This window comes from Ctenocephalides felis, unplaced genomic scaffold (genome assembly GCF_003426905.1).
Source record: "Ctenocephalides felis isolate EL2017-DRISC unplaced genomic scaffold, ASM342690v1 CF-g0.4_SCAFFOLD_00845, whole genome shotgun sequence".
Taxonomy (NCBI): Eukaryota; Metazoa; Arthropoda; class Insecta; order Siphonaptera; family Pulicidae; genus Ctenocephalides; species Ctenocephalides felis.
This window is the reverse complement of record NW_020536999.1, coordinates 51,422,034-51,448,225: the sequence shown is the minus strand read 5'-3', so window position 1 is coordinate 51,448,225 and position 26,192 is coordinate 51,422,034. Positions and strand designations below refer to the sequence as shown.

At 28.6% G+C, this 26,192-nt stretch overlaps 3 protein-coding genes across 3 annotated transcripts in view; 1 reads left to right on the top strand and 2 right to left on the bottom strand.

Moving 5' to 3' along the window:
• Positions 1-515, bottom strand: part of LOC113385255 (guanine nucleotide-binding protein subunit beta-5-like) — a 1,701-nt gene extending 1,186 nt beyond the window's left edge. The window contains 1 exon segment of the mRNA XM_026623094.1: positions 489-515. Coding sequence (XP_026478879.1) covers positions 489-515 — 27 coding nt within the window.
• A 9,259-nt stretch (positions 516-9,774) lies between these two features.
• Positions 9,775-20,490, top strand: LOC113363828 (alpha-tocopherol transfer protein-like). Its single transcript, XM_026606307.1, has 8 exons — positions 9,775-9,894; positions 11,701-11,842; positions 17,531-17,676; positions 17,888-18,009; positions 18,465-18,616; positions 18,832-18,918; positions 19,056-19,214; positions 20,389-20,490. Exons 2-8 carry the CDS (start codon positions 11,705-11,707, stop codon positions 20,482-20,484), a joined length of 900 nt encoding a protein of 299 aa, XP_026462092.1. The 5' UTR covers positions 9,775-9,894; positions 11,701-11,704; the 3' UTR covers positions 20,485-20,490.
• Positions 20,491-21,637: 1,147 nt separating this feature from the next.
• Positions 21,638-24,356, bottom strand: LOC113363682 (probable RNA-binding protein EIF1AD). Its single transcript, XM_026606157.1, has 2 exons — positions 24,230-24,356; positions 21,638-21,989 (listed from the first exon to the last, which is right to left on the bottom strand). Exons 1-2 carry the CDS (start codon positions 24,350-24,352, stop codon positions 21,660-21,662), a joined length of 453 nt encoding a protein of 150 aa, XP_026461942.1. The 5' UTR covers positions 24,353-24,356; the 3' UTR covers positions 21,638-21,659.
• Positions 24,357-26,192: the final 1,836 nt, after the last annotated feature.

Below are 26,192 nucleotides of genomic sequence, written 5' to 3'. Positions count from 1 at the left end.
AAATTTTATTCATTTATGTATTCCGTATATTATTAATTGATTAATTCGTTATTTTAAATAACTAAAAATTTTCCATATCTTGAAGCATTAAAATTTTATACTGCAATTAATTTTTATTTTAGAGTGATGAATTTATATAATATTAATTAAATTATATAATAATAATTAATTAATTATATAATATTAATATTTATAATTTATTTTAATAATTAATATAATAATAATTAATTAATTTGTATAATATTAATATTAATTAATTTATATTTTATTCATTTTAGACGTGATTAATTGCATACTATTTCATTACATATATTTAATTACAGTTTTCAACTTGATAATATTAAATTCTAAGTTAAGAATTGTTGTTCTATTTACCATAATAAAAGTAAGACATATTAATATAATGGTTGCAAATTTATTTAATGCGAAACAGAATATCAGAATATCGAATAAATAGTTTGTTTATTATTCTTGATATTATTTAAAGCAATGTTTTCCCTGCACTTAATTATCATAAATAAATAAAATTCATTTTCGATTGGAAGTTTCAGTAATCAAAGTTTTGTGCAAAACTAATATGTCTTATCTTATATTGTCATTCACCGAAACAGGTGATAAAAATTTGCGTAATCAATTATTGATAGCTTATTAGTTTAGAAACTAAAAAATTAAATACAATACATGAAAATTTTCATTAAGTATGCAATATATATTAGCAATATACCTCAAACACAAATGCCATTTCAGGTAATCGAAGGAACTGTCATCACTGAAATAAATAAACACTAAAACCACTTCACTTAACTCAATTATATATTCACACAATAAATTACCTTATATCACATATTTCGTTAATTATTTATATAATTGCATTGCACTTTAATTAAAAATAAAACACAAAAAATGAAGAAACTACACTATAGTTTTGACATCACCTCACCTGTTACTTCAACTTAACCATATAAGCGGCCATTTTGAAATTACCGTATGTTGACGTCATCGCGTGAACTGCTCGAATTGATTATATTGCCAGATTGCCAAAAACTGAGCCGGATTTTCGCTTTATCCAGAAGCCAAACCCTTAAATGCCCTTAAATGATGTTATATTATAATAACTATCTATTTCAGTTTTCATATTTTTATATTTTTTATTAAATTACAAATAAAACCTTGCAAACCTTTTATATGGCTTTGAAGATAATAATTTTTATATATGAAAAAATCAAATCATTATTAAATTGTATTCTGATTATTGATTTAATACAAAAGAAGATTGCATATTGCATACATATTGCATTATATTACAAATCCATTATATATACAAAGAATGTTAAACAATTTGCCAAAGTTCTCAAAAGCTTCATTAATTATAAAGGTTTTTGCAATCATAGTAAAAAATGTATTAACTGAGTTTTGAAATATCGTTTCTTTCAAGAATATTGAAACGATAGTGTAATAGCATTTCTATTTTAACAATTAGTTATAATTCACTGCAAATTTAATGCAAATATTGCCAATAATATACCGGCGACAGGTAAGCAAACAACTTCAATGCGCTTTAATTTTGACAGATGGCACCATAGATAAAATATTTTGACAGATGGCACCATAGATGGCACGACACGTTTGTGAAGTGAGCCTTGTTTCAAAGTTTGCAACATTGATAAAATTTAATATAAATCTTTTATTTAGTTAAACATTGCATCATAAGAAATAGTGTACTGAGCAGTATTAACTAAAATTTAATTTTTTTTTTATTTCAGGAGTATAGCATTTCTATTTTAATTGAAATCCATTGCAAATTGAGTGCAAATATTGGTGACAGGTAAATAAACAACTTCAGTGCGCTTTAATTTTGACAGATGGCACCAGTATATAGTAAACTAGTAAAATGATAAAATATAATATAAAACTTTTATTTTATTAAACATTACATGAAATTTATAAAACAGATATTAAAAATTTAAAATATTTATAAAGTATTATCATGTTTAATTTTCTTCTCGATGGTAAAGTTTGTTTCGCCATGTTTCGCTATATATTTCGATGAGTTCATATTTCGACTTGATAATTTTGTCTTTTCGACGTTTTAAGTAATTATGAATCATTATTATATTATTATTATACATCTTACGACGATGTTTATTCATAAAATGCTCCACGCATCTCGAAAATGTTAAAACCATTCGAAGCTACTCGATGAAGACTCACGTTGATTAGTTTTGCGATCAACCGAGTCGTTTTTCTGTTCCTAGAATTTACAGAAAAGTGCAAATTTTTAATCCACGTTCTCGCAAAAAACCTCAAAATTTGAAAACCGTTAAAGATATCAGTTGGGAACCGTACTGATGATTAGTTTTTGGCAATAATCGGCCAGGTCGTTTCTTCGTTATGAATTGTAAAAAAAAATTAGTTGATGTTGTTTATGAATTTTATGATGATAAAGGACATGGTACTTGATTATTATAGGTTTACAAAAAGTAAATTATTTATAAAAATTCATTAAAGTTTGGGATAACGTGACGCGTCAAAATTACTAAGTTCACGCCATTTCACGCAAATTCCCTTTAGGCTACATGCTACTTTCAACTAATTGTCTTTAATTATTATTTAATAATTATAGCTTTTTAATGGGATATTAATGTTTAAAAAACATCATATATACATTTATTTTTATGATTGTTTTTTTTTTAAATATCATCCATCTCCAGCTAAGATTTAATCTTTATGTAAAATGCAGCAACTAAGAATTTTCATAACTTGCAGTAAATTGATAAACTAATTTATTTTCAAACAATTATATTCAATTATGACATAACCAATAACTATCGATCATACAGTCAATGATACAGAATTATCATTATGCACATTACTTTTTGATCTAAATATGCGATTAGCGCGAATAAATGGATTTATTTGCAATCACAACTGAAGATCACCGGAAGTTTATAGAAAATGGACGGAAATGATCATGAAAATTGCAAAAAGGTAAGCGTTTAAAAATTTTATATGATATAAAACTAATGATGAAAATTGCCAATGAATTTCATGGTCGACATTGTTTCATTTATTACATAGGTTTATGTGAGATTAAACATACATTTAGTATTTTTATAATTTAAACATATTTCAACTGCTAAAATGTACGTGCAGCTTTCTTGGTTAAGTTTTTTGGGTTGTTCCATTCTTTTCGTTGGTGTTACGGGAGTACATGAGGAGGTAAAAGTAGAAATAGGCTGAGAAACAATTTATGTTAATTAAAATTGTTCATTTTTCAATTCTATTAATATTCTATTAAACTTGTACAAGATTTATTTCAAAATACTATAACAAATCTTAACCATGTAGAAGACAAATTCAGTAAAAAGTACTTAACAATTTCACTTTTAGAATTATGCTGAATATAATTCTAAAGTATAACAAATTTGAGAATGGCCAGATCTATGTTTTTTGTGTTATTCATTCCATACAAGTCCCAAATGCAGAATTAACTAAATTCATTAATGCATTACAAAGTTATTACATTCCCTGCAGCATTCTTCATTTACTTATCGTTCACCTTGAAAGTGATAGATTATAAATGCATAACATATAATATCTACACATAGTTTCGAAGTGTGGATTTATCACCTAAAAGATGTTAATCAGGAATTTGCAGTTAGAAATATTATAATGGAATTAACTTATTCTGATAAGAATATTATTTATATTATTTATATAGTAATAAATGGTTTATAGTCCAGTCAGTATAGTAAGTTCACCTCGGAATTCGAGATACTCAGCTGTAAGTCTGTAAATACTTGTATTTTGCACCCTAAAAAATGTCTCAAAACTTACATATGTTGCATACACCCTACCATATGTAGGTTTTGAGACAACTTTTAGAATGCAAAATAAGTATTTACAGAGTTACAGCTGGGTTAAATGACTAGACTATTATATCAAAATCGCAGTGAGATGCCCTGAAAAAAATATCAAAAACTTTCCATTAAATTAACTGGTTCGGTCATAACATCACGCTCCAAGGATTTATTCCTGCTACTTCTTTTTCAAGAGTTATTTAAAATAAATTTCATTTTTATCACAAAAATAATACTTTATATCCCTTTTATGATAAATCATATCCTTTTCCAACATCTTTGTTAAACCTAGTTTCTAGATTATGATTTGTTTCATCATAAAGTTAATTTAAATAATTAGGCTGCTAATAAAGAGACCTGGATGTGGTACGTTGGAAAACTTAAGGGTCAAACCTGGCGAATAGAACAAAATCCTGGAAGTTGGATTGTGTGGAAATGGTCGATGAAAGGTAAACATCATGGTTGAATTATCAAAAAAAAATCATTATTATAATTATAAAGAAGCATATTTAAATATGCTTATTGTATAGTCCTAATATAATAGTTACACAATTGTGTTCGTAGATTCAGCAAATTTTGGACGGTGGTGCCAATTTAAATTCGATACCGATGTACCCGTTCACGCTTCGCCGTAATTTAGTTTAAATTAAAAAGTTGAACAAAGATGTGTATTTCTTACATTTAGTTTAACATTACTACTATCTGCTCAACAATTTACCTATTCAACAATTTGTCTACGAATTTATCTATCAACGTGTTAATCAATCTACCATTTTACCGGCTTACCAATTCACCTGTCAACCCATTTACCTATCGACCTGTTAATCAATACACCATTTTACCTGTCAACCCATTTACCTGCTTTCCAATTTACCCGCCATCCCGTTCTAAATGTCTACCAATAAACTTGTTCAATAATTTACTTGTTGAACAATTTTTCTGTTTAACAATTTGTCTACTAATTTACCTATCAACTTGTTTATCAATCTACCATTTTACCGTCTTACAAATTTACCTGTCAACCCGTTCTACATGTCTACCAATTAACCTGTCAACCTGATTATTTTATCGCAATATGTAATTCGTCTATCTACCAGTTCTCCTCTCTACCATTTTACCTATCGTCCAATTTACCTGTCCACCAGTTTATCTTTATAAATTCTCTAATTATTTATTTATGCATTATAAAAAAAATTAAAGCTCAAATTGATTCTACGTTTTAGTTAGAAAACGTTTGTATGAGAAAAAGAAAAAGGCTGTTTTTTGGGTTTTCCCGGCAATTATTTGATTTTTTCTCGCCGTAAGAACCATCCTTGGACTTCAACGAACATTTTAAAAAAAGAATTGGCCAAATTGGTCCAGGCTTTGTTGAGTTATGCGCTTACCAGTACATTTTGCGATTCATTTTTATATATAAGATAATTATTAAATTATATATTGTTAAATATTTATTCAGAGAAATCATTGCCTCCGCTTTTTTTTAAATTTCTTATATGTAAAACTCATAAATATTGCATGTGAAATGAATTTTCAAGTAAAGTTATAATTAAAATTCAATTCTAGGGCGATCTGGTGCAGGTTTCTTTTACTCCGAAGAGAACATTATAGAAGTGTATATGAATGCAAAAGTTGATCATAAACGGCAATCATTGGAATGGACCTTCATACCAGGAAAACCCTTAAACCTTTCATCGGTTTATATCGAAGGTTTATTCAACTATGTAGATAAAACTGGGGTATTCAGCTTAAATGTCGGTAAGCATAAATAAGGAAAAAATAGAATATTAACGATAAAACCATGGATTAAAAAATCTGTAATGTACAAATGAATATTACAACTCCTGTTTTTCGTCAGATGGCTACGAAATTATCAACACGCAAAAAATGGAAGAATCTACTAATGTTTGCAGTCTAAAACCTGATGACTATGAACTAAGTGAAGAAGCGACTGATTGGATAATAAATAAAGAAAAATTATGCAAAACAGTAAATAGAACAAAAGATTATGGTGTAGACGATTTTCTAATTTATGGCAAGTAAAAGTAAATACTTTTCTACAAGTACAAATTTATATTTGATTTTTTTATCCAGTCGTTTTATCTCAATATCCTGCATATATTCCATCTGGTGGTGATCGCCGAAGATTGAAGAGGGAAGCTGAAACTTCAACGGAAACGGAAACAGAATGGGTAACCACACCTGCACCGCCTACCACTACAACGGAAGAAGAAGATGATTACGATGATGATGCACCGGAACCTAGTATTTTTGATACTATAATGGACATGATTATTTCTTTCTTTGGAAAAATAATATCTTTCTTTATGTAAAAACATAATTATTTCCATGTACATAAAACCCCGTTAAGACGATTTTTAAATGGAGGGTCATAAACGCGTCTTGAGCCAAAAAGCTTATAATACGGTATAGGGACATTGAATCTAAGTGTAGAGAAAGCCCTAAAGTGGCCTATTATGCGAGAAATCATTTCAAGCATAATCATCTTAACGGGTTTCTACTGTATATATACAAATATATATGTATATTTGTATATACATAAATATATAACAAAAACTTTTCTGATTGGTTCTATGTGAACCAATTATGAAGACAAATACTAACCGAAATTAGTAAATAATTTAGAAAAATAATATGTTTTTGATTTATTTATATATTTTTAATTAATATTTAGATAATTAAAATTTTAATTAAATTTAATACTGTTTTCATCTGTGAACTAATACCTTTTGTAAATATGAGACACTAAAACATTAATATAACTATTTAAGAATATTCAAATTACATTATGAATTACATTACGTGTAAAAAATTTATTTGAAAAAAAAAGTTTTTGTTTAAAATTTTGACATTAGTATTTTTTAAATATTTTGATTCATTGCAGTATTTTTATTTTTTTACATAATATTCATATTATGTTTTGATTATTCAAATTATAACACTGTATAATTTAGCAACATCAAAAGTAAGTTCAAATCAATTTTATTAATTAATTTCAATAAATTAAATCATTTCATAAATCGATATTTTTATTCACGAAATTAAATTTATATTTTTAAAGTAATTTACTTACTTCCTGTAATAATTACTATTTAATTAAAATTGAACTTTAAAATTTAGTAGCTTTATTAATTACTTATTTATTTTATTATACAACTACTCTAGAAAAACATAACTTATTTTTAAAATCAGCAACGATTATTTGTTTTGATAAAATCTAACTTTTTCAAATCCTATCACCGGTTTTTCATTTTTGTGTTGAAAAATTAAACTTTTACAAATGCAATATGTGAAACTCAACTATGCATTAGAATTTGATCACGACCGACAAATAGTTTTTAGAATTATATATTTTTTTTAAATTTGTTAGGTACACGTCTTGTTTTAATCAATATCATATTTTAATTGAATGAGCAAATAAAAATAAATACATAAAGACAAAATTTCAGTATTTTAAGTGGAATAAAATTTATTATAGTTTTTCATATGTATATATAAGTAAGAGATACGACATATTTTTCATGTGGCTGCTATTACATCCCTAGGATCCATCTAATTTCAATAATTATAAATAATAAGAAAAGTTACAATATAGATCACTAAATTTGATTTACAAGACAATAAACTAACACAATCAATCTAAAATAGGTACTTTTATTTTTAACAAGAATTAGTTCAGGAGTTGCATGATGAAGATCAGATGCAATATACGAAGGAAGTTGAGATAAAATTGGATAAAAAAATATTAAATATAAATTTGAACTTGTACAAATATAAACATTTGACTTTACATAAATTAGAGACTCACCTCTCTTAAGCTAGCAACACCAAATTAGCAAAATTGATCCGGACCTGTTGTATTATTTAGTACTTATTTTGTACTAATTTGTACTACAAAAAAAAATTGTACCACGTGCCGTTTTAAAAAAACACGTGGCGCTGCTAGCTTTAATATTAAGCTAAGAAGAGCACTTTTTGTTTTAGAAGAAAAAAAAAAAAAAACGGAAATTGATTAATTCAAATTTGTAACTAATTTGTACCACCAAAATTAAACAAAAAAAAAATCGAAAATGGCTACTAAAATCAGTACCCCATGACGGCCGGAACGCCCTAATATGATATGTTTTGTGAAGATAGGCATATAGTGCAGAGAAAAAACCTGTATTGAAGTCAAAAAGAGAACAAAATAATCTTTGATAATAATATTATGAAATCAAAGATTTTTATAAATATTACTACCACCGTTTTGCCCCAAATCATCCCCAAAATAATGTTAAGGCATTTAGTACGGGAAAAATTAAATTGAACTAGAATAATCGAATTATATCAACACATTATAAGCAATATAATATTTAGTTTTGAATAACTTAATTTCATATTTTGTACCTCTGCCCTTACGTCTCCAATCATCGCCAAATTGTACTTACGTTTATGTTGAACCATTTTTAACGTGCAAGTTTTGAGTATGAAAAAAAAAATTGAACGAGCAGAATCAAATGAAACTAATACAATAAAAACAATATAATATTTAGTATTTAAATAGAGAATTTCCGATTTTGTACTCCTGCCTTTCCTTCAATAATCAACCCCAATTGTATTTACTCCCACGTTAGAGCGTTTTCAACGTACAAGTTAGTGTTTTTATTATCGGCACGTGGTACATTTTTTTTGTGGTACAAATTAGTACAAAATAAGTACTAAACTAGTTGGTATTGGTTTTTAGCCTTGAGGCAAGTTACATGAATTTCCCGATATGTGTAAATAATCGACTTAATCAATAATAAACAAATTAATTTTTGAGTGATTAGAAGTATTCCGAGAGGATTTATTACACATAATTGGAAACGAACGAACACTTCAACTCTAGGAGTATTTTCTAAAAGCAAATTTTCACAAATCAATAATTTTTATAATTGAACCAGTTTTCGTAGGACGTTAAGGGTTTAGTATGTTCATTAAGATCAAGTAATCTATTGTTACACCAAGTAAATCATCTAATTCTAATTTTAACAAACGTCAACAAAACTATTCATTTTCTCAAACTTTGATGAATTTTTAAAAATAAACTACTTGTCATAAGGCCGTAATATTTCAGTAAGTTGTATAAAGCCATTATATTTATTAGACCATATTATTTATAAAGAAACGGCTTGAACGATCGTCGCACAAAACTCAGAAACGCTAGTTCTCATCGAGATACATCGAATGGCTTTTAAATTTTTGAAATCGGCCCAGCCGTTTTTGAAAACATGTCGATTTACGGCAAAAGCTCTGTTCACATACACGCACACACACACATACTTTTTCCAAATTTGGTCTCATTCGATTCAGAATGGCTGGAAACGTCGAGAAAACATAAAATTAGCGAATCGGGTTTTTTTATGAAAATATAAACTTCTCTTTCGGGAAGTTAATAATACAACAGGTCCGGATAGATTTTGCTAAATGCTAAATTTTGGTCTTGCTAGCTTAAGAGAGGTTAGAAACTTGTCTATATCACAAACTCTTGTTCTGTTTATAGTTAAAATTTTTGCTTTATCAATATTCATATCGACCAGTTAGGTGTTTTTATTTGTGTATTTTATGAACCATTGAACTTTGGTCCGATATTATTATTTCCATAAACGTCTGCATCAGAACAATGGCACTACGAAAGTTAGAATGTTAAAATTCCGTCAACAAGAACTCGTTTTGAGTAACAAAATCGTTGTATTCTCTTCATCGGTAAACAAATACGCATGTGCAGTTCTAGAAGTCAGTTCGCGCATGGAAAACTTACTGATTGTGAGAAAAACGTCAGGGACTATTATAACCTAACCAAGTTCCAAATTATTCATTTAAAATTCGTGTGAGTCAGTTATCTAATTATCAGTTATATAACGTTAAAAACAGTGCTGTGATATAAAAGATAATCAAAGAAATTTGCCAAACTTACTAAAATAAATAATATACCTGGTCTTTAGTTACCAAACTACTGCCAAGTTTTTGCATTTTACCATAACAGAAATTCGAACATGTAAGTATTATAATTTCAAACAATTTTAGTGAAAAATTGTTCATAGAATTTATTTATAATTATTATTTATTATATTAACATTATTATTTTTAATCATTATGAATAATTTTATTTTATAATTTTATTATATAAACTATAAATGGAATTCTGTTTTAAGGCAATTAAGGCACCGTGCCTTAAAGCAAATTGCTGGAACTTCCCGTACCAAAAATTATTATTTTTTTAAAAACGATTAACATTTTTAAAAAAATTTTACTTCGAAAAAATAAGAGTTTTGAGAAACTATAAATTGGACAAAAAATTACTTTTTTTTTGAAAAAAAAATTACAAAAAAAAATAATTTTAAAAAGAAAATTTTTTTTAAATTTTTTTTTTGAAAAAAAAAATGTTTTCTTTATTTTGACATATTTTGGAAGATCTGAACTTTTTTTCAAAGCAATCGTACTGCTTTAACTGCATAGAGACGTGTCGCTGCCTAACGGATAAACACTGGTACGGAACTCATAGGAATGTAAACAAAATTTATACTTATTGTTAAAATCTATAAAATATCTGATAATTTGATGTGCATATGTCTAATGATCATTTTTAATCGCCAAATGGCATTTTTTGTACTTTTTTTGTTAGATCTCCAAAACCGCTAGACCTGCCTTCATGAAAATTTGATCAGTCAATACTTTAATAAAAATAAATTATAAAATAATTATTAAAATCGGACTCTCCGTTCTCTTAAAAACTGAGGTACCGTTTTTGGCACTTTTTGCCCCGTATCTTCGGAACGGCTAGACCTGCCTCCGCCAAAAACTAATCAGCACGTCTCCTTATCAATACAAATCGAATGTTTTTTGAATTATTCAAATTGCTTCATCCGTGTTCCCGAAATCGTCGACGAAAATTTGTATCTGCACACACATACATACACGCACACACACACATACACACACATACACACACACACACATATATCCATTTTTCTAAGGTATGCCAAAATATTCAGAAACCTCTGAAACGTAAAGATATATAAAAAACATTTCATTTTCGATTTTTTTGCGATTACTATAACTTACCCTACGGGAAATTAATAATTTTTATATTTATATCATTTTTTTTTCCTTTTGTCTTTTCAATTCATATATTATGATGTAAAAAAAAATATCTTTGATATATTTGAAAACATTCAGAAAGATTATTTTACGTAGAGTATATTATATATTTTAACAAATACTTTATAGATAAAAATATTTAAATGAGTTATAAGAAAGATTTTGATATAGAATTGACTAAACTAATATTATAAATTTGTTGTATTCAATAATTTTTTTAATTTTTATTTACATAAGCAGTGAAAATAAAGTTGACTAATTGCTATTCATATGAATGTTTCTTCTTATTTAAAATTGATTTGCTTATTTTTTTAACGGCCCGTCGTGATTTAATGGTTAAGAACTTGAGCTCAAACTAGATTTGATCGCAACCTGGACCAACTCGATATCAAGCAGCATGATAGCAAATTTTCACTTAGGTTATAGATCTTAAAGGGGACATTGCTGCAGTTTAAATACAGCAATAATATGAAATATACATATTTTATGTATATAGTCTACACATTAAAAAGAGTGGTTGTCCTTTCGCTAGGTTGCGCTCTCGGGAATAATTCTAGGTTAAGATCATAGAAAATGCAGTTATGATCCCTGCTAAAAAAAAATATTTGTGTAATTTAGTGTGATTTGTGTCATCCCACGGATTTAAAATATATATTTTATACATCAAAAAAATATTCTAATGCTATGTTATTTCTTTTTCTAGTTAAATGTCACAAATAGCTTCACACGAATTGGGATATGACCTCCACGAAGCTTTAGACAGATGCAACGCCGAAGAAAAAGATCTCCGAGCCCTCAGGGAACCACCAATTCCGGGGGTACCATCAAATATAACAGACAAACAGGTAAATACTAGAATTAACGCTTTTCAATATATCTCTACAAAATTCTCATAACAAGTACATTCAGAATGACTTCAAACGTCGAGAAAATTAGCCAATCGGATTTTCTAGCGAAAATAAAAACTTCTCCGGAATGTCATATAGTATGATAATCAGATAATATATTAAAACAACAATTCGAACTAAATAGACACATTATACAACCATTGTATCTTCAATTTCAAATTACATAATTAGTGGGAAAAAATTTTTCTAATACATATTATAATTACAAATTACTTGTGGATTGTCATCTTTATAACTTTCTCTATCTAAGAAACACAAAACTAGCGGAAATACGGAAGGCAGGTGAAAATTTATGATAAAACCGGCACTCTATTCGCCAATTATGCAATTGATGGCATATTATGCTTGAAATAACGGTTATATACAAACTTAAATTAACACGATGACCTTTTGATTAGTTAATATTAATAGAAAGTGTTTTCTTTGTAATAGAAATTTTCTGGCCGGTTTCGGATCGGTTTCTTATATACGACATATATTTGAAGGTTATGTACAAACAATTATTTGATTAATATAAAATCTTTTTTTTTTAATATAAATAATAGTAATGACAAAGAGAGATCTTTTAGAGTAACAGATTCTGCTTATATACAGAAATATAAACATTTTTGTAAAACATATTATGAATATAATTGTTTTACATTAATGTAAAACATGTAATAGAACATGCGCAATTCGATCTATTTAAAATTCCTGAGATCTAAATCTAATCCATAACAATCACTACATGTACGTGGATGGAATACTTCGATTTTATTCTATTTCATATTAGAAAGAGAACAATAAATTTATTTATTTTTACAATAAACCACATTATTAAACTTTATACTCTAGTCGAAGCGTTTTGGGTCTGAATTTTTTTACTGTGCTCCGATTTGCATGAAATTTTGGAATTAGGTTCATCTCCGCCACCACCCCTCGGGAAAATGGCATCCCTTCTCAGTTGCGTAATTTTATTTTTTCAAAATATCGTCGGATATCGATAGAAGAACTAATTATAAGAAAAAATGTCTCTTAAAGTTTTTCAAAAAAACTAATACTTTTCAACTTACTGGCTACTAATAACTCATATATTTTTGGCGTTTTTCTTCGCTTTTTGCAAATATCTCCTAAAATATGCATTAAACGAAAATCATGTAATGAGCAAAATAATGTCAATAAAATCCTAATGAATCGGTATTTTATAAAGTGTTTTAGACATAATATTAAGCTAGATTTGAAAGAGCAAAGTCATTTTTTATTTCGGACCTTTAAGCACTACTCTACTCTATCCATTTTATAATATAACTAATCGTCTATGAAAATTATCTTAAATAGATATAAAAGATTGTTATGAGTCTTTTCTGTTGGAACTAGTATGACGTCGGTACTTTGAATAATGCAGAATTTAAATATTTTAAAAATGCAGCAAAATGCAATGATGCAATTTGCAGTATTATTATTAACCGGTTTGAAAACTATTATCATTACGCATTTAGTGACGCTTATGAAGACTTGTTTCATCTATATATATAACAATTATTATTGCCAACAAAATGACTAGACAACGAATTATAATACTTTGTATTATTCCTTTAAAAGATGCTGTTTATTATCTTATTTTCCAGACCTGTATTAATTGTTACTAATTGCAAGATTTTGCGAAAAACATAGTTAATTGCAAACTTAATTATTTATATTATTTGCATAATAATATTTGATTGTCAAGAAACTTTTAACTAAACTTATCATGAAATTCGAGTATTTATATACACTGCTTCATGTAAATTTATTGATAAAATTTATTTTATAAAATTATGGGTTTATACTGAAATATTTACAAAATTATCTTCCATAAGTTCAAGAACTGTTCATACAGCAAATTCAATTTCTAAAATAAATAATAAACGAGGATAAATAAAAAAAATATTAAATAAAGTCGGAATGAAATTTACTATAAAACATGGGTCATTTATTTTGCTTAATCGTTTTATCACACATACATGTTAGACATTTATTTACTTATATGTTTAGAGTCTAAGTATGTCTATTATTCAAATTCCAATACGAGTATACAAATATTTGTATAATATTTCAATTTAAACCAAGAATATATTTTATGCAGTATGAAATATATTTTATTATTAAATTTTCCACAGAACGACTTCTTTGTTATTTTAATTTTGAATAAACGAAATGCTTTTATAATTATACTATAGTTTATAGTTGCACTAATAAATGTGTATGCTCAAATTAGATATAAAGGTACGCTAATAATAACTAGTGGGGTGCATGGCATCGTGCCTTAATGCAAATTGCTGGAACTTCCCGTACTGTAATTGAAAATCTTGGTGCGGAATCCAAAAAAATTTACACAAAATGTGTACACATTATTAAAATCTCTAAAAAATATCTGATAATTTGATGTACATATGCCCAATAAAGATTTATGGCCGCCAAATGACATTTTTTTAACTTATTTTTATTGAGAGTCTATAACCGCTGGACCTGCCTGACCAAAAATTTAATCAGTTCTTCATCTTGTCAATACAAGTAAAATGTTTTTTGAATTATTAAAATCGGACGCTCCGTCCTCTTAAAAACTGAGTTACCGTTTTTGGCACTTTTTGCCCCGTATCTTCGGAACGGCTAGACCTTCCTTTGCCAAAAACTAATCAGCACGTCTCCTTATCAATTCGAATCGATTGTTTTTTGAATTATTCAAATCGGTTGATCGGTGTTCCCGAAATCGTCGACAAAAATTTGTATCCGCACACACACACACACATATAAACACACTCAAAAATACACATACTTACACGCACACATACATCCATTTTTATAAGGTATGCCAAAATGTTCACAAACCTCTGAAACGGAAATACAATCATTTTCATTTTCGATTTTTTTGCGATTACTATAACTTGCCCTACGGGAAGGTAAAAAATGATTTCATATGTTAATAGTAAAGTAAGAATTATTTGCAATGCTACGATTTTTCTCTATTAGTTCTCAAAGCACGATGAGCCTTTGGCTAGGCTAAAGGTTGTTTTAAAAGAATTTATTAAATTATCGCGAATTTATTAAATTACTTGTAGTATTTTATTATTTGATCTATACATTTGCATATGTAATTTATGAATTTACACTATACACTAAACTAGTCCAGACGACCTCGACACAGATCAACCTTTGTTTTATTATGCTGTTCAGTTGACCTGATTTAAGTAATATACTTTTCATCACACGAATGCTGCTTTAAATTTATTGTAGTTTTTAATACAAGTTCTAATAAAAATTGTTTGTATCATGGTTACGTAAATGCAAACTAGGAGCAAATGGCACATAATGCATAAATTGCAAAAACTTTTCGCGATCTATATAAATAATCGACTTAAGAAATCAGATTTAGCTAATTAGATCATTTTTACAATTATTCATTGCAAAAATATAGTATTCACTATCACTAATGACGAATCAATATGCTTTCTTAAGATGTTTGCTAAGAGATTTAATCTTCACCAAAAACTAATCAACCCAATTGCCAACTGATGGCTTATAAATTTTGTGACAAATATATTAAGTGAATTTAAAATATAATAACTGTAATTTCTAGTTAATTTATATTACACTGTATTCTAAATATATTTTATTTAAGTGCGGACATCAACGATTCACATAATATAAAAGGTTGTTTGGAAAGTCACTTCGTTTTTTTACCACCAGAAATAACTATATTTTTTGAACCTAATTTTACACTTAAGCTCTATAATTAATATATAATTTGAAAACTTATAACTTAACTTAAGGCCTGTGCGTAAAAAATTCTAATCAATTACATGCAGTAGTTTTGGATGGTGCCACTTTGAGTACGGAAATAATTAAGCAGCATTTGCGACATATTTTACTCTTTTGCTATATAAAAGGTAAAAATACGGCTAAAGTCAAAATGAAATTGACCGATATGTACGGAAATGATGTGTTGATAATACTGCAGTGCCAAAATTGGTTTGCTAAATTTCATTCCTGGTGAATTTGATGTCCAAGATGCACCAAGTTGAAGCCGATAAAGACGCAAGAAAGGTGTTAGTTGATGCAAACCAGCGAATAACAATACATTAGATCCCATTAAGTTGAAATTTATCAAATTTAACAGTTTATGAACACTCAAAAGGTCTGGGATTTTCCTCCAAACTCAATGTATGGTTCTCATAGAAAGAAACCTGTGTCGTCGCACTGGTGCCCGCGATTCACATTTGAAAAGTCCTGAAAATTATCAGGTTTTGAAGCGAAATTGTCACTAGGAATGTCAAATGGGATGTAAAAAATACGATACACGCAATTGCCCTTGAAACAAAAAGAAGAACCTGCTCAAAACAGGTGCAAAGCTGAAATTTGCCAGAAAAGGGTGATGCATTATGTTTGGTAAGATTTTGAAGTTGTTCATTTTTCAGCTTTTTCAGGATAACGTAACGGTTAATTCGAATGCCTTATGTCATCAGCTGGAATGATATACTTCAATAGAAAAGGTCAGAATTAACCCAAAAGCAAGGTATATTTCTGCAACAAAACGTCGCAAGACCTCACATAAGTTTGGTCAATCGTCAAAAGTTTTTGTAGCTTGGATGGGACCCAATGGCATATTCATCATAATCTTCAGACCTGCCATCATTGGATCATTATTTGTTACGGCCTCTGAAAAAAATTTTAGAAAACTATTACCTCAAATCGGCATGTCAAAAAGCACTTTGATCAGTTTTTAGCCAATAACGAGTAAAGAATTTATGTTCTCGAAATTGTGTTAATACCAGAAATATGACAAAAGATGTTCAGTCAAAACTGCTAATACATAATTCATTAAAGTAATTGTTGATTGTACGAAAATTGAGTGCCAAAATATCTATAAGAAACTAAGTTACTTTCCGAACAACCCAATACATATGGTGTATAACTTAAGAACGCGACTTACTATTCCAAACGTTAATAAAATTTTATAATTAAACCACTTCGCTTATAATATTTTGGGATGCTCGCTAAGACAATAAATTTCATTCATTATTAAGCAAAGTTTCATTAAAATCAATAAAAAGGATTTCAATAACAGTTAATAGCGAAGGTCTAGGCAAAGTTTCAATTTAAAAAATTCAACAGTTGATGCGGCCTGGCCAATCTTTACCAATTAGCACGATTTTCAATTGCAAAATTTCTAAAAGTTTTTGAATTTTCAAGATGCATTCAAAATTTTTGTCGAAAATATGATGAAAAATTTTGCTCTTATCTGCTAAGTTTTGAGTGAAATATTTGAATGCAATTATTGTAAGATGAACCGTGCAGTTTGACTACTTAAGTAGTAGAAATTTCCCTGAAAATGCCCATCATTCACTTGTTGTCACTTGTTAGAATAACTTTGAGACAAAAATCTGTCTACTTTCGTGCATATTATTATCTCAAGAACAGTGAGATAAACTCAAAGACAAATAAAATGTAGTAATTAAAAGTCTAAATCCAAGCTTTTATATAATCTTTTGTATTAGGAAGCTCGTATCATAATATTATAGAGATCAAGACTTCTACTTCAAAATTTTATTCAAAATTTAATTCATTATTAAAAGTTTTTTTTTATTATTTTCTATCTTGTATTTTTAGTTGCTGTTATTTCTAAATGCTTGTGGAGATGTACCACAAGCCCGCCAATGTCTAGAAGCTTATTATGACGCTCGAAGAAATGCTCCTGAACATTTCAACAACAGAGACCCGAGATCAGATGAGATCTTACAATGTCTTCAAGCACAGTAAGTAATTGTTAATTACCCCTTATTTTAATTTTTATATCACACAATTATACGTATTTAGTTTTTATTGAAGACCGGCTTAAACAACGACATTGTACTGAGCACAAATAATTTTTCCAGTATTGAAACTCATTGTTTTGAATGTTTCGTATATAATTTATGTGTCAATAATAATAGAATATATATTAAAATTACAATGATCTAATTTCAGAGAATACATTCTTTTGCCACCAACTGCTGATGGTCATGATGTCATATTTCATAGACTTTTCCAAACTGCACCATCCGCTTATAATTACGACCAGGCGATAAGAACGTTTTTTATGACCATAGGTAAATAATGAAGATTTTTATACTTTGTATCAATTTTTTGAAAAATGACTTAGATTTTTTTTATGTTATCTCGAATCGTATTTTGACAACAAAATTGAAAAAAAAGTATGTAAATCACGGATATAATGATCAGAGACATAGACTCTGATTCTGAGTAAAGAAACACTACCGACGCAATAAATAACGACATGAAAAGTAAGAAACAGATTTTTTTTTATAAAACTGCTACATTTACTACTTTTTGGAGCATGGATCAGAAACATGGACTCTAAGAGACGAGAAAGACCCGATTCTAGCACAACCGACAAAAAACAAACTTCACGAAAAGGAAAAACAGACTCTACTGACGAGCAAACTTAATTCACATAAAATGAAAAAAGACTCTACTGACAGACAAGTAAACGGAGTTCCAAAAAGTTCAATTTTTTGAAAAATTATTTTAATTTTTATTACAGACATGTGTTTATATACTCGAGGACCAAGACCAGGTTTGGTATTTTTATTCGATATGAAAGGCGTTTCTTTGGGGCATTTGACCAGACTTCGAGTTGCAGGGACGAGGAAGTTTTTTAAATACTTGCAAGAGGCACTTCCGGCTAAATTAAAGGTGATTAGAGGTTTAAATTTATCGGAAAATATATTTATAATCATTATTGTATTTATATTACTTAATGTTATTACATTCATAATCAATTATATTATTATCTATAAATGTATTTTGTGAAAAAGAAGTTTTATATTATTGAAACATTATTAATTATTAATTTAACATTTGTTATATTTTAATTATTATTTTATTAACTAAATATTGTTTAATTTTAGGCCATTCACGTAGTGAACGTCGTACCGTTTTTCGACAAAATTCTTCTTTTGATAAAACCATTCATGAAAAAGGAACTTATGAACATGGTAAAAAATAACATTCATATTTTTTATTAATTATAATTTTAATTAACGGTTATTGGTAAATTTGGTGTAATTTCTTATCAAGTTAAATAGAAATATTTAAACATAAATTAGTGAGTTAACAATAATAATAATTTCAGTTACATATCCATACCGGAAATATAGATATGCAAAAATTTTATGAAGAAGTTCTACCCCGGTCGGTATTACCATCAGATTTTGGTGGCGATTTAGCAGATTGCAGAACATTGCACCAAGAATTTTGTGATAAGCTGCAAGCCCACGCCTCGTATTTTGTGGTAAATCAATATTCAATTATTTAATTGATTAATATTTAATAATTATCAGTAAATCTAATCGGAATTTACTCTCCGTTTCCGTACTCATATGCAAAATTTATTGGTTCCCTCCTTTCAAATAATTCAATCAAAAGTCATTCAAGACATTCAATACATTTAATTTTCAAGTAAATGTTTTGCTATCTATATTTAATAGATGCACAATAAAATTTATTTTTTTGTTGCAAATATTGATATTGAAATAAATTGAAATAAATATTATAAAAATATATAAACAACTTCGAAAATCAGTGCATATTAATAGGCAGACATATATTAGCATTAAGTAGGTATTTATTAAACCCATTAACAAATCCTATTTAATTTAAATCATACTAAATATTAAAATCGTATTAATCTATATATCATTACGTTTCAAAGTCTTTTAAATATTTTGGCATACCTTAGAAAAAATGGATGTGTGTGTGTGCGCGTGTGTATGTGCGGATACAATTTTTCGTCGACGATTTCGAGAACACGGATCAACCAAATTGAATAATTCAAAAAACATTCGATTCCTATTAATACGGAGACGTGCTGATTAGTTTTAGAGAACCGAGCGTCCGATTTGAATGATTCCAAAATCATTTTATTTGTATTGACGAAATGAAAAACTGAAGAAATTTTTGGGCAGGTAATTGAATAAAATGCCATTTGGCGAAAAAAATGATCACTAGATATATGCACATCAAATTATCACAAGTTTTATAGATATTTCAGTAATAAGAACAAATTTTGTTCACTTTTATATGGGTTCCGTACCAATGTTTATTCGATACGCCTTGACGCGGCGCCCACGCGCTTCTATATTTTGTTTCTACGCAGCTACGTATCGCAATTGCTTTGAAAAAAGTTGAAGATTTCCAAAATATTTCAAAGTATAAAAAAATCAAAGTTTTGATAAAGGTCAATTTCACCATGTATTGCTATTATTGTTAGAATTATATTATGAGAGAAGATATTGTAGATTTACTTAAAAAATAGTGTAGTGCAAAGTTACTGTAATTTGTAAGAATTATTTAAAAATGTCCGGGTTTTATCTAAAAATAATATATAATTGTTAATATAATTTGGTCTTTTTTACAAAAAATATAAATAGTTTTCTAATTAAACCGAATTTATTATATTCTTCCAGGCTGAAGAACAGCAAAGATCTAATGTACTTCAAGCAAATGGCAAGAAAAAACAAGTCACACCCGAAGCACAATTTCAACGTTTAGAGATTGATTAATAATAAATTATTGACTCTGTTTCTTAGTAAATTGTTATTGGTTAAATACATTCCTTTATATACATATCGTGATCGGTTCAAGTTTTAATATTGTTGACATGACAAATTTGTTTAGAAATATTTATATAAAAAATATAAATAAAATTTTATAATCAGTGTTTTATTCAATTTGTAAAGACTTTAAAAAAACTTTCAAATCCAACTAATCAGTACCCTCCATTTCAACCAGAATAATATTGATTAGATAAAAACGATTTTTTATACTTAATTTTGGAAACATAAACAAAAAGATAAATTATAAAGATAATATTGCAGCATCAATTTTGTATTTGTAACTATAATAAATATCATGATTTATTTCATTAGAGATAAAAGAGATTTAGAGAATATTTCCTCGTGCAAAGCTCATATAATAGTCCAGTCATTATAGTAAGTTCACCTCAGAATTCGAGATACCCAGCTGTAAGTCTATAAATACTTGTATTTTGTACCCTAAAAGTTGTCTCAAAACCTACATATGGTAGGGTGTACGCAATATATGTAGGTTTTGAGACAATTTTTAGGGTGCAAAATACAAGTATTTACAGACTTACAGCTGGGTATCTCGAATTTCGAGATTTTTACCTCTTTTAAGCTATAGTCCAGTCATGACTATAAAACATTAAGTAAATTAAATAAAAAATCATATGATGATTCCAAAAAATACAAAAAAAGTAATTCATTTCAAAACGATATCTCGATACGGATATTATAATATTTTATATATAATATAAATACTATATAGTTTTGAAGATCATTTTAAAAATTGACCAAACCAATGTTGAGACCGAAAGCTCTGTCTAAATGCTCGCTAGAAGACAATTTGTAAATAGAGCTTAAAAAACCTTTTGGTTTTTAAAGAAAAAAAATTGCTTAAATTTCTTCGATAAAGTTTAAGCTATTACAGTTGCTGATTGCAATAAAGCGTTATTAAATACGCAATTATTTATGGGATTAATGAATATTAAATTAAACTGAATAATGGAATTAAACCAGTGGTATTATTTTTTAACTTATATTAAAAAAATAGTTATACAAAATAATTTACATATTTATAATCAATTTAAAGAAATACCAGTATTCAGTTTAGCATTTTCAGTTTATCATTCGCCATGACAACTTGATGATTCTTTACCTCATTTTTCTGCTTCTTCTTCAGATTCCGAGCATTCATCATCAGAAGATTCTTCTACATATTGCTGCTTCCGATTCGTGTTAGGAATAATTCCATATTCATCTTCCTTGAATGACGAATCGTTACTTTCTTCTTCAGGCCAGGGCCAAACACCGAGCCTCTTGAATTCTTTCTTGTGATCATTTGTTAAAACTCGCACAATTTCCGCCTTGACACGATTTCCTTCAGCTATAGGTTCAACAATAACGTAGTCTCCTCTTTTAATCCAAACATTTTTTCGAAATTTAGTAGGCATGGACGCTAAATACAGCAAACCTTCAATATTCTCCACCTGCAAAAATTTTGTTAAGTTTGCTGAATATTTTGAGTAAGTATTAAGCAGTATATTTATTTGAATAAAATCAGATTTTATAAACTAATAACGACGGAAAGACTAAAGAATAAAATATTCCACTACCGAACCAAAAATTAGTACATATTTGAAAGACAAGCTTCTTTCTTTATCTTACTAAGTACTTATTGTGAATAAACTTTCTTAGAACATATTTAGAAACTCTCGTGAACTGTATATATTTATTTTTTTCCAAGTACTTTAACACGTTAATCGCCACGATATCAGAAAAAAATTACCGAATTAAAAAAAAAAAATTCAAAAATTTATGGAAAACTACAGGGTCGATAGCGATATGCGATTTGTTTTTGGACCGTCTAAAGGCCATAGTCAAAGCAAAAGGTGGTCATATCGAGCAAAAGTGAATTGTTTTTAAATGTTGTATTATTTTTACACATTTTGTACTTTTAATCGAGTAAAAGTAATTTTCCAAACTGAATTTATGGCTTTTTCAACTGGTTACACTTCGAGTGCCGGGCCCTGTATTACTATTTTTTACGTCATACATATATGACTGACACGGCCCTATATTAAAACTTTCTTTTCTCGATAAGCCGTGTCAGTTTTATATGTCTGACGCATTTGACAAACAAAATTCTTAGTTTTTGCTCCTGATATGCCAAGTTTTCGAAACATTCTGCAAATATAACGTTTGCGTCGGTCATCTGTGATTGGCGTGCCTTTTACTAAATCGCGTATGTTAGACATATATGTCTAACATAGCTCATGTAGAACTTCTTAGTCTGAGACAAATATGACTGACGTGGCGATTAACGTGTTAAATAATTACTCAAAACCAGAACAAAGATACAGCTGAATATATCGCAGAAAGAGGCATTAAAAGAGTGCTGCAGCAACAATAATATTGTATCCGTCACATAAATATAACGTCACTCAATAAGTCCGTAAGATAATACATAGATAATGTAGCTATGTAATCATCCATATGATGTGTAGGAAGCAACAACTTTAAGAAGATATATGTCAAAATTTCATGACAATCCGACGATTAGTTTACAAGTTATAGAGGTTCAAGTGACGCTACTTTTGAGTTTTTCGAAACCATGAATTCAAAGAAATTTCGTGAGTTGATTTATTATTGATATTTGATGGGTAAAAATACCATTGCTGCCAAAGTATCGCTTGATAAGTGTTATCTGGACTGTTCTAAATCGCGGTAGATGGTGAAAAAGTGGTTTGCTGATATTAATCGTGGCCGTACAGACACTGACTATGCTGAACGCTCTGGAAGGCCAACTGAGGTGGTTACACCGGACAATATAAAAAAGTCCACCGAAACGTTTTGGAAAATCGCCTGAGATAGCTAACACCCTACAGATATCAATAGAACTTGAAGGACATATCGTTCACGAATATTTGAATAGGAAAAACCTTTGTGCTAAATGGGTGCCGCGCAAACTCACATTTGACCAAAAGCACAACGAGTTGGTGATTCGTAAAAGTATTTCGAGCTGTTCAATCGAAATAAAACTGAGTTTTCTGCATCAATATCCATGTCACCACGGATATGACCTGGCTTCAACACTACACTCCGAAGTCGAATAGACAGACTGCCGAGTGAACTAGACACAATGGGGAGAAAAAATGCAAAAGATCATGGCGTCAGTTTTTTGTGATACGCAAAAAATGATATTTATCTTGAAAAAAGCCAGACCATCAACAATGACTATTGTATAACGTTATTGGAACATTTGCAGATCAGAACCGGAAAAACGGCTCCATTTGAAAAAGAAAACCGTGCTGCTCTATCAGGACAACGCACCAAGTCACAAATATCCGTGAAAACAGTGGCCAAAAAAAGTGAACTAGGCTCCAAATTGCTTCCCCACTCACTATATTCTCTAGATCTGTTCCCCAGCGACCATATCCTGTTCTCAGATCTTAAAAGGATACCTCTTAAAAAATATGTGCCAAATGATGAGATGATGGCCTAATATTGTGGCTAAGTACAAATCGTACTACAAAAATGGTGTCAAAAAGTGCGAAGTTTGTTATAATATCGTATTTGAAGAAAATTATATTGAATAAAAAAATTTACCAAAAAAATGAGTTTTTGTTAGTAATCCTACGGACTTATTGAGTGAAGTGATAAATATACATAAAAACATTTTACATACAATTATCTCCTAACTGAGTTCAAAAAGGTATATGAATCTCACCTCGTGCAAATTATTTCCTTTGCTTCCAACAATTTTAACAATGGATTGATCTTCTTTTGGAGGTTCCCAGTCTATTTCCAAAGCTTCATTTTGGACATGCTTTCGTCTTGTAGCTCGCGACATTTGAAATTCTGTAGTCAAATTAGAGGAAACCAAACATTAAGTCATCCTGCATTGTTATAATAATTCAATATCCACTCTACTAAATACAATTTAAGTTTTATATAGATAAATTTATATATATATATATATATATATATATATATATATATATATATATATATATATATATATATATATATATATGAGGACATATTGCCCCACAGACAATACGAGAATGCTTATCCGTTAACCATTAAAACCGAATTCAACTTCAGTTCGTTCATTAAGTTTTTTATTAAAAATATTAGTTAAGCATGTATTGCTTTTTGTTAAGTTTAAAATTTTTCAAGCTATTATTAGTGCTGTAAGTTTTTGTTTTTGGCCTAGTTTGATAGGCTGAATGATGACACACATCAAGTGTTGAAATGTGTAATGAATAAAAATGTTTTCCTTCTAGCCATTTTTTAATTTATCGAGTTGACTGCAAATTATTTCAAATGTATATATATAGATATATATATATATATGTATATATATATATATATATATTTATATATACCATATATGAAATATCTTTTCATTTCCTTTTCAAACATTGTTTGATTATGTATAGATCTCATTACGTATAGATCAAAAATAATAAATAGTCAAAATTTAAAAAAAAATCATTTATAAGTGCACTTGTAATCCTCCAGCTGATTCAGAAAGACTTTCATAACCAGAATAATAAACAGTCTAAAAGTCTTTATATCTTTTGTTTATTTATTACAATAATTCTTCTATTTTTGTTTAACGCTTTTTTAGTAATTTTATTCTCAATTGCAGTAGATGCATTTTTAGACTTTTTCAATTTCTCTTCTTCAGCCTTTTTAAGTGCAGATATTATATCCAATGATTCGCCAGGAGAAATTCCATAGGCTGCTTGCAATCCCCGAGGATTGGAAGGAGTCACACAATCAGCTGTAGCTTCCTTGCGGAGAACTTTGTCGACTTCGACAGATGAGAAAAAAGCCACTGATTGCGGAAGATCATTGAGTCCCAATCTGAAACATCATTAAATTTTGTGAAATGATCGGTTTGTCATTGTAATTAGCATTTAGGACTTGGGACTTCGTTAGAGAAATGAAGTAATTGCTGATTATAAATTCTATAATATTCGTTCATACAATGGATTATGTAAAACAAAACCTAAAGAAATATTGTTTTCACAATTTCACTCATCATGTAATAATTGTGTTTGAAAAACTTCATGTAATTAAAATTAATATACATTCATTAACTGGTTGTAATTTGTTTTATTTTTTCGCTGCCGATTTAATCTCATTCTTTGAGCAGCTATAAAATCTTGTGTCTTTCTTTTAATAACTTCAAAGATTTATAGAAGCTATGAATAATATAGAAATTATTTCAATAAACTTACGTTTAGTACACGGAACAAATGTTCTATTAATTTTATTATTTTTATTATAATTATTTATGGGAAACAGACAAAATTTTCTTCTGATTCAGGAATTTTTTATCGAATCAAGATTTGTACTACGATGCAACCTTAAAATATTTATTTAACTATGCCAATTTCCTTGTTGATATATCGGTACGCATACCATAAATAAATAAGCATAAAATGACGCATACAACGTGATTTCGGTACGCATACGACGACAGATCTCTATTCACATACATGACGACTAATCACAATCGACCTGTATTGAAATGATTTCATCGAGAGTGAATGACGTACATTCGGGCGTAACGCAATATCCGTTGCATTCTCTCACATTTCACTGCTCCAGTCAGATCACACAGAAGTAACTCAACACAGAATATAAAAAAAATCATAATTTGAGGAAGATGCGCTCTA

What these genes read in the sequence shown, in the direction of transcription:
- LOC113363682 (XM_026606157.1), bottom strand. Translation starts at nt 24,352, where the DNA reads ATGTCGCGAGCTACAAGACGAAAGCATGTCCAAAATGAAGCTTTGGAA. An exon ending in AAGGAAATAATTTGCACGAG is followed by an intron (nt 21,990 to 24,229) that starts GTGAGATTCATA and finishes AAATTTTTGCAG; the next exon opens with GTGGAGAATATTGAAGGTTT.
- LOC113363828 (XM_026606307.1), top strand. Translation starts at nt 11,705, where the DNA reads ATGTCACAAATAGCTTCACACGAATTGGGATATGACCTCCACGAAGCT. An exon ending in AACGTTTTTTATGACCATAG is followed by an intron (nt 18,010 to 18,464) that starts GTAAATAATGAA and finishes TTTTTATTACAG; the next exon opens with ACATGTGTTTATATACTCGA. An exon ending in AAAAGGAACTTATGAACATG is followed by an intron (nt 18,919 to 19,055) that starts GTAAAAAATAAC and finishes TAATAATTTCAG; the next exon opens with TTACATATCCATACCGGAAA.